This window comes from Mizuhopecten yessoensis, unplaced genomic scaffold (assembly GCF_002113885.1).
Source record: "Mizuhopecten yessoensis strain PY_sf001 unplaced genomic scaffold, ASM211388v2 scaffold8035, whole genome shotgun sequence".
Taxonomy (NCBI): Eukaryota; Metazoa; Mollusca; class Bivalvia; order Pectinida; family Pectinidae; genus Mizuhopecten; species Mizuhopecten yessoensis.
This window is the reverse complement of record NW_018407346.1, coordinates 894,318-908,183: the sequence shown is the minus strand read 5'-3', so window position 1 is coordinate 908,183 and position 13,866 is coordinate 894,318. Positions and strand designations below refer to the sequence as shown.

General features: G+C 40.4%; 1 protein-coding gene across 1 annotated transcript in view; it reads right to left on the bottom strand.

The window, feature by feature from the left end:
* Positions 1-2,158: 2,158 nt before the first annotated feature.
* The window catches only part of LOC110454712, a 21,547-nt gene continuing 9,839 nt past the window's right edge, over positions 2,159-13,866 (bottom strand). The window contains exons 13-18 of the mRNA XM_021504366.1: positions 13,712-13,772; positions 13,263-13,367; positions 6,401-6,465; positions 4,335-4,406; positions 3,289-3,458; positions 2,159-3,008 (exon numbers count right to left, since the gene is read on the bottom strand). Coding sequence (XP_021360041.1) covers positions 2,794-3,008; positions 3,289-3,458; positions 4,335-4,406; positions 6,401-6,465; positions 13,263-13,367; positions 13,712-13,772 — 688 coding nt within the window. The 3' untranslated portion in view covers positions 2,159-2,793. The remainder of the gene's footprint in view (positions 3,009-3,288; positions 3,459-4,334; positions 4,407-6,400; positions 6,466-13,262; positions 13,368-13,711; positions 13,773-13,866) is intronic.

Here is a 13,866-nt window from a genome sequence, read left to right as displayed (position 1 = left end):
ATGTACTTTCTTTTTCATGTAAAAATCAGTCTTTGGTAACTGTCGGTCTCTACGTACAATCAGCATGCGATTGTACAGCAGCACTTTCAGGCCGACAACAAATTCCTTTCAGATATAAATCTAGAAAATTTCTAGATGATATTTTAATTTAAGTGTTGTAAGATTGTTGAACGTAAGACACCAACAACACTTTTAAAAAGATACTGGTTGATTGTATTCTAAATACACATTGCATAAAAATTGAAGATTTGTTCTGTTACAAGATATTTCATAACTGTTTTGATTAAAAGTATAGCTTTCCCCTTCTGTTCTTGTTAACATGTTTGAAGGCTTTAACTGTGTTGAAGACTATGGTGACGTTATTTACGTCACATCTTACAATTGTATGTACATGTATTATGACGTCATATGGCATTTTCGTCACAGGGTGGCGAATTTGGGTGCATGGCGAATTTGCCTGCACTAACGTTACATGTGGTTTATGGAATATTTCTGTAAGTTATTACTTTGAGTATTTGATTGCATAAACGAAAGTGAGCCTAATATAAACATTGTGATGTTTTGCACCCAACAAAAACAACCATACAGCGGCGTACAAGATACAGTTCTTTTTTAATCAAACCGCATCCGCCAATGAAAAGAAAAAATAATAAACTCACGATTTCACGCTCGACAAAACTTATCTTGGCTGAGCCTCTAGATCTGTTAATCACAAAATAGGCTCCAAATTAGCTAACTGCTTTCATCGCCGTTAAAACTTTCTTGGAAAAGAAAGCTTTTTTATAGTAAGAGTAAGGTATAACTTAGAAACTTGAACTTTAATTTGTTGGACATGAAATTAACGAATTCTAAGTCCGTGGTTGAGGTAAAGATACTATTTAAAGAATGATCGAAAGGTTATTGAAGTTTTTCAAAACAGGATTTCATTACCAGTTCCGGAGCCGGTAAACATTGCCAAAAGACGACTGTATAGTCTATAACCCCGAAATAGTTCGTAATGATCTAAGCATTAACCGATATCAGGAATGACTCCAAAACAAAGACACAACTAGGTAATATTTCGTCTTCCCTCCTATGTTTTCGTCATATCTAGTAACAAAATCGTGTGTTTTTCATATTTATGATTGAAAGTAGCTATATAATTAAAAGAAAACGTCGTTTCTTGTATTTACGTTTTAGTGGCATTTCAAGTGATCCGTCCAAAGTTCAGGGGCTTCAAACTTTACACTTGAATGACGTTAAAAACAAAAACTGCTCTATTTCTTTTTATCATATGAATACAGAAATGACATCACAATCGAATAGGAACAATCAATGTGACGTCACGTCATTGTGAAGCGGACGTTTCAGAGGCGGCCAAGTGCAAAAAAAACCGTTTCAGATCACAATTTATACAGTTTACTTTTTATTATATGATGAAAAGAATCTGTCATTCGTTTCCCTTCATATTAAATTTATGATACTCGTTTTGATACATAAATGTATTTTTGGATTTGGATTTCGGATTTTTCATATTTGCTTGCCAAAGGCTCGCAAACATGAAAAATCCAAAACTTGTATCATAAGTCTAATATGAAGGGAAGCTTATGACAGATCCTCTATATAATGAACAACACATAATGCTGTTTTCCGAATTTTCCATTTTCATATATATATGATAGCTGCAGTACATTCAAGCATGAATCTCGCAAATTTTATGTGAGACAACTTCAGAAAATGGATGAATTCGTAACCAGATTAATGTAATGAAGAAACTGACCAGGTCAATCAACATGTGGTTTATACATTTAATGGGTAAACTCCAGCTAGTATTATAATGATGTTCTTATAAGTAGATATAAGATAGAAACTGACACATGCAATAACATAAAGTAATTTAGCAGATTTATTTATTAATGCCCGGTATATTTATAGGTAGTTTGAACAAATACCCTATTACAGTATATTATATATAAATGTATACAGTAGTTCAGTTTGTATTGGGCACAAGTTATTAAACTTATATTAAGCCCTTTCCCAGCAAATTACAAGCATATATTTACAATAGTACAAAATGGCAGACTTAATTAATATACATATATAGACTATTTCATTTTTAAATGCTTTAATTTATAAATTGAAATTATAAGAGATAGAAACACACAGAGAGAAGGGGGGGGGGGAGGGCTAATAGTCTGTCATTAAAATACAGTACAAGTGCATATATACATGTATCATATATATCTAAGATATATCTGTTCTGTTCTGGATACAATCTAAGGGTGGTCGGGTTTATATAACAGTATATTATACACAGTTTGATTTCTATATAAGCTATCCTATATATTGTATTGAATACATGGTACCTCACATACATGTAATATATACACTGTCCCATTCAATTGTATACAGTACTAGTGTATAAATCTGATATATCTAAGATATATCTGTCCTGGGTATGATATATCTTATATAATCTATGGGTGGTCGGGTAGCGCAGTGGATAGCTCATTTGCTTTTCACCAAGGCGGCCGGGGTTCGATTCCACGATCGGACGTGAAAATCTATTGGGTCACCTGCTATATTATGGATATACATGACCGATATTGCTCTTTGAAAAAAATGTGATGTCGGCTTTTCCACAATTGTCCCTCTTTATATGAGACGATATTGGTGGAAAGTGTTATGCAGCCCTTACACAGTATGTAACTGCACCGAGTAAAACTAGAAACAACGGTAGCTGTGTCTCAGTGCTCCGCCCGTACACAGTATGTAACTGCACTTAGTAAAACTAAAAACAACGGTAGCTGTGTCTCAGTTCTCCACCCGTACACAGTATGTAACTGCACTGAGTAGAACTAGAAACAACGGTAGCTGTGTCTCAGTGCTCCATGAAACTGCTGTCGCCCCGTTATGTGCTGCTTTTGTCTCCTCAATCCAACCATCCACCAGGGTCTCAAGAATGTTCATGGACATAGGGCCGTTTTCCAAAATCATAGAATGGAACTTCTTGATGTCGAACAATTCCCCTACAATAAACATCATAAATACAGTTCGTTTCCTTATATGAATTACTTTAATGCATTTATGTTACCAAATCGGAAACCGTCGGCACTTTCCGTAAAACGCACACGTAGAGGACCGACAGTCTCGACTATTACTATACATTTTATATTTATATTTACGTTACTAATATTTAACATCAATTCGTCATTGCTATTGAAATAGTTGATATTGAGTGGACAAATTCCTTTATTCAACTATTAAACAATGTATTTAACATGCATGTTGAATGTTTAAAATATCTACCTAATTCTTTTTCTGATTTCTTTCTCAGTTCTCGTATTTTGATTTCCCCCATCTTGTATGCGCATGCTTGACCAGGCCACGTGATGTACCGATTAATTTCAATTTCTACATATCCCGGTCCAAACGCTGTGTAGTTGAACATATATTCCATAGCCATTTCCTTTGTCCAACTGAAAAATACAAAGTTATTACAATGTAGAAGGTTAATAATTTGCTTTTCTTATGTATCCTTCGTTAATCTGGACTTCTATTTTCCGGTTAAGTATTGTCCAACTGACATTGTGCCATTTACTAACGTTTTCATTTGATATGTATATGTATTGTACATACTAACCATAAAATCTCTTTTCCTTTGATTTTTTTTCCTAAATACCAAGAGCAAGGCTCATGTAACAGTTTATTAAAATTATGTTATGTATATGCATTTCTAAGCTCATTTCATAAATATCACATGAAATGGATACTCTTTGACGGATTTCTGCTCTACCTAGGGCAAAGACTAGCGAATTCCCTTTACTTTTTGTACATATACTAACATCCCCTCAAGTTTGGTTTGGTTATATCTGTAGCGCAAATGGGAAAGGACGCAGACGATAAGAGAAACAGTGTCGTGTCTAAAAGTCCATTGAGATCAAATCCTGGTCTGTCGTAATAGTCTTTTTACACCCAGAATACTGTAAACTCTGTTTTGTTCATTTTCGTCTTTATTCTTTCTTTTCGGAAATGATCATCAAAGCTATATTCATGATGGGGAAATGTTTACAATGCATAGTAACCCTTTTTCGCAGTGATACGGTGATTCTCTTAAGATCTTTCATAAAAGTGTTCAACCCATTTTTGTTCCTAATAATAATATCTGTAGTGATCGACAGAATGGCTGATAATCATTTTAATTTATCGCACTATTAGAACGACTAAAAAACTAATGCAATATAATGCATAAACAACGCATCCTAAAATCGACAGGGTATTAATTATTTCAAAAGCTTCGACGATCCACTTTATGTGATTATCAGGTATTCTCAGAGGAACATGTGATATCTTACTCAAAGTAATGTATCCCAGTATCAACGACCAGGCGACAGGCACGCAGCATTTCATTACTATATCTTCCCATTCTGAAAATAAATTAAATAAAAACATCAAAAATAATTGAATAAAAACCAAAATAAATAAATTAATAAATGAATAAAAGATGTCCATAGATTATTTTCATAAATAAGTAGTGTATACATGTTTGTACTTTATGTCGTTTTGTGAATAAACGGCCTATTTCATATCACACTGGTATTACTGGTAGTCATTTGCTTTTTGTAATGAGTATGGGTTGCTGTGTGGCTAGATGTAAAGAATCGCACACTATAAAATATTAATTAAATACAAAGTAAATTTAATTGCATTTATAGTGTGGATTTGCATATTTTATGTAGAACTATTTTTATAGGTGGAAGGACTTCTTGCTTTTGCCTCTGCATCTATTAAGTAAAACATACCGTGACCTGTTTACCGCTTTACAGGCAAAAACACATGTCACGTGACAGGCGATAGCGTCACTTGAACAAATTTTGTCACAGACCAAAGGTAGGAAGTTTCGCTCATTTTTTATCCCGTCTCCATCCCCTCATCTCCACCAAGCATTGGGGATATTTAAATATACTCATAATTAATCTTCGGAGAGTCATTTATTCATGATTTGATTTTGTTTACTTACTACATGTATGTAAGGGACAGGGCGGCGGTTTTTGCNCAATAGTCATAGTCATAGAATCACTATTGGATATTGCACAATGACTACATGTATTTTAGGTCAGTGTGTAGTGACATGTAGTGTATACATGAACGGCCTATTTCATATCACACTGGTATTACTGGTTGTCATTTGTAATGAGTATGGCTTGCTGTGTGGCTAATGTAAAGAATCGCACACTATAAAGGACGATTACAGTAATATAATTTTAAGGAATAGCAACTATGGCAACATATACAGAATGTAGCAATACGATTCCACATTGGAATTCAGGTCATATTGACAGAGCATTTTATTGGCAAACAGTAATATTATACATTATATAGGGAAAATACTGATATTTGAGGGGCAGGAAAAACGTTTTTTTACCATTGCAGTAAAAAATAACTAATTTCCAACTTGAAATGTCATCCGGACAAATACCACCCGCAGATGCTGGTAGTTTATACATGTACATCATTCAGTGACCTTGACCTTGGGGTTTCCGTACAAGTTATGTCGCATAAAGGACTGTAACTCCATTGAAAGGAGTTAAAATCTGAAATTGAAATGCCGGTGCACAACTTCATAATATACCGATCATTCAAGTGAAGCTTATACAAATCTGTCTGTTAGTTAAGACGGAGTTTTCCGGACAAGTAACTGCGGACGACAGACAGACAGACTTACTTTCGTTGCGGAGGGTATAATAACTTCAATACAGCACCCCTCCCCCTCTTGTTCTAACTCATTTTTCTAAACTTTATCAAGCAATTTATATTATTTAATAATGTAATCTATGTTATTTTGAAAATTAATTATGATCCTCCTTTTTGGGAATGCCAAGAGGTTTTACAATTCATACGAAGTCTAAATAAACTTAATTGTTGATGTTTTTTCCTTCTCCTTTTGTACAAAAAAAAATATTTGTCTTATTTGGGGTTTAAATAATAATAAGTACTTCATGCGATTGAATTGGAGACCGGTACAGAACACCTCCAAAATACCCCGGTTATCGCAATGGATGCAAAGCAAAGCTACACTAATGCGAGTGAAAGAATCTAACGATCAGATACAATTGCAGTCTTCTCGAACCCCAAAACTTAAAGTCAGTCTTTAGACATCAATTTCATATTATTTTATCCCTCTGACAACGTATGATGACAAACTGAACCGAAATGAACTTAGAGTTGTATCCATGATTGTCCAAGCCAATCAGAGGGCATGTAGCCTTCTTGTCTAATCGATAATTGAAAGTCGCGGTTTATAGTGCCATAATACATTTACATACACATAATAGTTTGAACTTTTGAATAATAAAATTAGACAAAAACAACTTTAAGCACGTGTTTAATGCATCTCCACATTATTTATGTTTATACTTACAGTTCATAGTCATCTGCATAAAGTCCCATCTCTTCGCCGAGGTATTCTGAATATAATCCCCATCCCTGCAATGTAAAATTGTAAACACGAAACGTCCATACATGTTGAAAACTGCTCTTGCTTCCGTAATCTCTTCAATTGATGCCTCTTACTTAATAGTCTCTTTCTATAGTCCGTTTCAAATATGCACGTCACTATAACCAGAGTATAACCCCAATCTCTCATTTTAATTTATATCTATTAAATATGATGCAATGTTACGTAATTGTTCTCGTATATAGAGGATTGTATGTTATGATTAGTTTCTATACGTAATTCTTGCTAATTATCATTGTGCAATTTACCACTACTTTGTGTGTCTAAACATATTTAAAGTAAACGGAACAGAGTCCCATTTATGAACACGGTCGGAATACTGAACTCCATCATTGCCACATCACCACAATGCCAGCTGTAGCCTGCTCTATCACAGACTGCGACTATGTCACGGATGACCTGGATGCCACTATCGTCGCGGCACTCATCACGGCTCACTCCGCTGTACACATACCCAAACGAGAACACGCTGCCAAAGTTGAGAAAGTTAAGCGACCCACGCTCAGTGCCGCAGGATCTAGCGAGGAGTGGGCATATTTCCAATCTCGGTGGTCGGACTATGTCAGTGCCACGAAAATCACTGGACGCGATAAAGTAATCCAGCTACTAGAATGCTGTGACGAGCCATTACGGAAAGACTTGACACGATCAGCCGGTGGTAGCCTCGCTGACAAAACCATGGATGAGGTTTTAGCTGCAATTAAAAAGCTCGCAGTACGTGAGGAAAACACTATGGTTGCAAGAGTGACGCTACACAATATGCGACAGGATCGTGATGAAACTGTCCGGAGTTACGGTGCTAGACTTAAAGGACAGGCCGGTATATGCAAGTTTGTGATTAAGTGCCCCGGATGTACAGCCGACGTCAATTACACTGACGCTATCATGCGTGACGTACTCACCCGGGGAATTGCCGATCCGGAAATACAACTTGATCTGCTAGGACACAAAAATCAGGACATGAATCTTGAGGATGTATTTCAATTTGTCGAATCAAAGGAAGCCGGTAAACGTTCAGCTTCTAGACTTTCAGATTCTCATCCAGTTGAGGCTGCCAGCAGCTCATACCGGAAAAGCAAGGCTGACAGACCGTCGTCCAAAGACACCTCCAACAAAGCAGAGCAATGTGCATATTGCGGAAAAAAGGGACACGGCAAGTCTGCCCTTGCTCGCATACGTAAAACAGAGTGTACAGCATATGGACACATATGTGGGCATTGCCATCGCGAACATCATTTTGAAATTGTATGTAGAAGCAAGGACAAACCCAAAGTGACAGACCGTGATACACTTTCCGGAAGTGCTTTGTTCGACGCATTGTGCTCTGTTCATGATTCTCTACAACATCACCACTGTACCGTTAGTGATTCTGGCATCGAACGCTCAATCTGCATCGACCACCATGTCTATGACGAACTGACGAATTCCTGGGTGAAACAACGCTCCAAGCCTCAACCATTCGTGAACGTGACGGCTAAAGTTACTGCTGAGGACTACGCCGCCCTAGGCTTCAGACTAACACGAGACACCAGCAACGTCTCAATACAGGCTATGGCTGACACGGGATGTCAGAGTTGCCTCGCTGGCTTGAAAGTAATCCGCCGCCTTGGTCTACGAGAATCAGAACTCATACCTGTAACGATGCAGATGCACACGGCTACATACGGTGGTATCAAAATTCTTGGGGCGACCATCCTTCGCTTGATTGGTAAAGACAAGGCAGGAAACACCAAGGAGACCAGACAGATGACATATGTCACAAGCTCAACAGACAAGCTCTTCCTCAGTCGCGAAGCCTGCGCTGCATTAGGTATTATCCACGATTCATTTCCAACCGTCGGAGCTCAAGTCCCTTCAGCTAGCATACATGTCGATGCTACTTTCTCCTTACCGGATCACCAAGTCAAAGCATGCGATTGTCCTACACGCCAACTGCCACCACCGCCTCCGACAAAACTGCCTTTTCCTGCTACAACGGAAAACGTTGGTCACTTAAAAGGTTACCTTCTTGACCACTACAAGTCTAGCACATTCAACACATGTGAACACCAGACTTTACCACTCATGAATGGACCTCCCTTGAAGCTCATGGTGGACTCCAACGCGAAACCTGTCGCTCACCATACACCAGTACCCGTTCCAATCCACTGGCAGGGTGCAGTAAAGGCTGGACTAGACCAGGATGTTCGTTTGGGGGTTATTGAACCTGTTCCGGTTGGTGAGCCTGTCACTTGGTGCCATAGAATGGTTATTTGTGCGAAAAAGAATGGTACACCTCGGCGCACTGTTGACTTCCAACCCTTAAATGCACATGCCACTCGCGAGACTCATCACACCCCTTCGCCATTCCACCAAGCCCGGTCTATTCCACATGGAAAGAAGAAGACATTATTTGATGCATGGAACGGTTATCACAGTGTACCCATCTGCAAAGAGGACAGACACTTGACCACGTTCATTACTCCTTGGGGGAGGTACCGTTACAAAACTGCACCCCAAGGCTACATTGCATCGGGCGACGGATACACCAGGCGCTATGACGAGCTTGTTTCGGACATCCCCAACAAAACCAAATGTGTCGACGATGTTCTTTTATGGTCAGACACTGTTGAAGAAAGCTTCTTTCAGGCAGTCCAGTGGCTTGACATATGCGGCCGTAACGGTATAACGCTGAACCCTGACAAATTTGTATTTGCAGAGGACACACTCGAATTCGCTGGGTTTGAAATAACCAACGATAGTGTACGGCCTTCACAGAAATACCTACGCGCCATCCTGGATTTTCCGACACCCAGGAACATCACAGATGTGCGGTCATGGNCTGCTTCTAACGCCCCAGACAACGTCGTCGGTGAAGAAAGCAACCCTCCCCGTAAGGATACGAGTCCTCCACCATCCACTCCGTTGACTACTAGAACCATACAAAGTTCGCCTCGTTCATCATCTGATGTTGATCACCCTTCACCACAATTTGGTATTCGAGACATCTTTAGTCGACGTCATCTAGCGTTTGATTCTCCTGCGACCCCAGTGAGCAAAATCACCACACCCCCGGCAACGATGCCACCTATCTCGACACATACGCCACAAGCAGTAGTTCCGTCCCCTGCACCGATCCGGACTTCTTGTCGTGCCACAAAATACCAGCTTGGCATTCAGATTATAAAATGTCCAAATAACAATTGACTTGTTTCTACTTGGAACGTTTCCAAAGTGTTATATCTGCAACTTTTCACGGAGACTCAATGCTTCATTTTGTTTATTTTAGGACAATTAGTTGGACATTTCTTAATAATTCTTATATTTCACATCAGTCTTTGTTCCTAGGACTAATACGAGTGACCCTATTACTTACGTGTACCAAAGACTTGGGGGAGATAGAGGATTGTATGTTATGATTAGTTTCTATACGTAATTCATGCTAATTATCATTGTGCAATTTACCACTACTTTGTGTGTCTTTTCAGACCGTGTTCATTGCTGAATAAACATATTTAAAGTAAACGGAACAGAGTCCCATTTAGTATAAATTAACTACTGTGACATTGTGAAATAAAAAAGTGGTAAATAATGGTAGTGATCTAGGCGAGGAGAAATTGCAGTTAAACGTGTCTATGAAATCCGCTTGAGGTTAAGGCTACCAACAAATAAAACTTTAGTATTACAATTGTAACTATTGTTGAAATCGCCTTCAAATGAAAATTCCAATAATCGCATACTGCCATGCACTTTACGGGAAATCTGCGGGGGTCGAACTAGGGCTAGGTTATTTGGATTGATTGACGGGTTTTCGCCTACATGACTCAACCCATGCGGGTTTCGTCTCACTGACGGAGGTCGGTGTTCTGTCGGCGTGTCGGGTTGTGCATGGATAGATATTGGGTCGGGATTTGATGAGGCAGGTATATTTGTTGAAGAAGGGAGGCGTTATAATGTGTTACTGGAAATACGTGAGCCTGGTTGATTTGTTTCCGATTGGTCAGGTTCGGTTGAATTTCGATCCTACCTGTAGCCGAATTTTGTGTCAAAATGATTTCGCTATATATGATTCAAAACTAGGCCGTGATAGACGTATTATAGCAAACTTGGGTCTTTATATAGCAAAGCCTAATCGACTAATGTTGCCATACATGACTGTGCTAGCCCAGGAGGGGCAATATGCAAATTAAAAACAAATACTCCGAGTGGGATTCCTCTTTCCATTTATAACTGACGCAGTGCTAACTTTACCTGAAGGGTGGAAGTACTCAAAGTCACGAATGTGCACAACCCAAACCCGTAAGTCGTTACGCTACTTCTTAAAACGCTATCTATAGAACAATGCCAGATACAGACGAGTGATAGTTAAAGATTGTAGCTAAGGACAGGTGGCACAGACGGTAGATACGGATAGGTTGCACAGACGGTAGTTAAGGGCAATTGGTGCAGCTGGAAGACGGTAGTTAAGTATGGACAGGTATGGACAGGTGGTACAGACGGTAGCTAAGAACAGGTGGCACAGACGGTAGCTAGGGACAGGTGGTCCATACGGTAGCTAAGAACAGGTGACACAGACGTTACGGATATGTTGCACACACGGTAGATACGGATAGGTTGCACAGACGGTAGCTAAATATGGACAGGTGGTACAGACGGTAGCTAAGAACAGGTGGCACAGACGGTAGGTAAGGGCAATTGGTGCAGCTGGCAGCTAAGGAAAGGTGGTACAGACGGTAGTTAAGGGCAGGTGGCACAGACGGTAGCTAGGGATAGGTTGCACAGACGGTAGCTAAATATGGACAGGTGGCACAGACGGTAGGTTGTGGTCAGTTGGTGCAGCTGGCAGCTAAGGACAGGTGGTACAGACGGTAGTTAAGGGCAGGTGGCACAGACGGTAGTTAAATATGGACAGGTGGTACAGACGGTAGCTAGGAACAGGTGACACAGACGGTAGCTAGGGACGGGTGGTACATGTACAGACGGTAGATACGGATAGGTTGCACAGACGGTACGGATAGGTTGCACAGACGGTAGATACGGATAGATTGCACAGACGGTAACAAAATATGGACAGGTGGTACAGACGGTAGCTAAGAACAAGTGGCACAGACGGTAGCTAGGGACAGGTGGTACAGACGGTAGCTAGGGACAAGTGGTAAAGACGGTATCTAAGGACAGGTAGTTAAGACGGTGGCTAAGGACAGGTGGTACAGACGGTAGCTGGGGACAGGTGGTCCAGACGGTAGCTAAGGACAGGCGGTACTGATTGCAGCTAGGGACATGTGGTACAGACGGTAGTTAAGGGACAGGTGGAACATGCGATAGCTAAGGACATATGGTACAGACGGAAGTTAAGGACAGGTAGTACAGACGGTAGATACGGACAGGCGGCACAGACTTTAGCTAAGGACAGGTAGTGCAGCCGGCAGCTAGGGACTGGTGGAACAGACGGTAGTTAAGGACGGGTTGCACAGAATATAGATACGAATAGGTACAGACGGTAGATACGGATAGGTTGAACAGACGGTAGCTATAGACAGATGGTACTGATTGCAGCTAGGGACATGTGGTACAGACGGAGGTTAAGGACTGGTGGCACAGACGATATATACGAATAGGTACAGTTGGTATTTATGGGCAGGTGATAAAGACGGTAGCTAAGGACAGGCGGCACATACGTTAGCTAGGGACAGGTGGTACAGAGGGTAGCTATGGACATATGGTACTGATTACAGCTAGGGACTTGTGGTATAGACGATAGCTAAGGACAGGCGGTACAGACGGTAGATACGGACATGCGGTACAGACGATAGCTAAGGACAGGTGTCACAGACTGTAGCTAAGGACAGATGGTATTGATTGCAGCTAGGGACATGTGGTACAGACAGTAGTTAAGGACTGGTGGCACAGACGGTAGCTAGGGACAGGATATACAAACGGTAGCTATGGACAGATGGTACTGATTACAGCTAGGGACATGTGGTACAGACGGTAGTTAAGGACAGGCGGTACAGACGGTAGCTAAGGACAGGTGGAACAGACGGTAGTTAAGGACGGGTTGCACAGACAATAGATACGAATAGGTACAGACGGTAGATACGGATAGGTTGAACAGACGGTAGCTATAGACAGATGGTACTGATTGCAGCTAGGGACATGTGGTACAGACGGTAGCTATGGACAAATGGTAATGATTGCAGCTAGGGACATACGGTACAGACGATAGCTAAGGACATGTGTCACAGACTGTAGCTAAGGACAGATGATAATTATTTCAGCTAGAGACTTGCGGTACAGAAGTAAGGGACAGGTGGCACAGACGATGGCTAGGGACAGGTGGCACAACCGGTTGCTAAGGCCAGGTGGTGAAACGGTAGCTAAGGACAGGTGGTACAGACGGTAGCTAAGGACGGATGGTACAGGCGGTATCTAAGGACAGGTGGAACAGACGGTAGCTAAGGACGGGTGGTTCAGGCAGTAGCTAAGGACGGGTCGTACATACGGTAGCTAAGGACAGGTGGAACAGACGGTAGCTAAGGACGGGTGGTACAGGCAGTATCTAAGGACAGGTGGAACAGACGGTAGCTAGGGACAGGTGGAACAGACGGTAGCTAAGGACAGGTGGAACAGACGGGAGCTAAGGACGGTGGTACAGGCGGTAGCTACGGACATGTTTGATTTTATTTTCTTACAGAACAACGCTTGACACAGTGATTTATAAAACATGTCATTAATTATTATCCCGGTGTTAAAATATAATTGGCATAGCTTGTTGCAGAAGACTGACCTCCACGTACGCTGAGAAAAACGGCAGGTTAAATGGGACATCATAGAAACTGTACTCCGGGAATCGTCTATACTTGGCAAGATCTGCTGTCATGGTGTAGCTGTGCTGTGATGCAAAAATAGAACGCTGAACATAACAAATACATTGAGGATTTTGTAAAAGGAAATATCAATGACCTTTTGAACAATGTATCCTTTTTTACAAACCACAACACCATCAGATACTGCTGATCAATTGTCTGATTGTTTCATTTGGTTATATACATAATATATAGCAATCATATTTACAACGGCTTGTAAAAACAATAAAACTGAGCAATTAATTATGGATGGCCTCTGGTGTTTCTGCCTTTGCATAAATCAACATATTATGATCTTTTAAAGTTAAATCTGATAAAAATGAAAATATCGAATGATGTGCGTTGATGTCATTATGCACAACAATTATACCTGCATATGGTGGCCAGGATAGGCTTCGTGGAGACTTAGTGCCATGTAGTCAAATGTAGGACTGAAAAGAGATAAAGTGAGACAATTTGAATTGTTCAATCTCATGATTTCCTTTACTTTGTATATAAATATGTTAAGATTCGTAGTGATTGTTA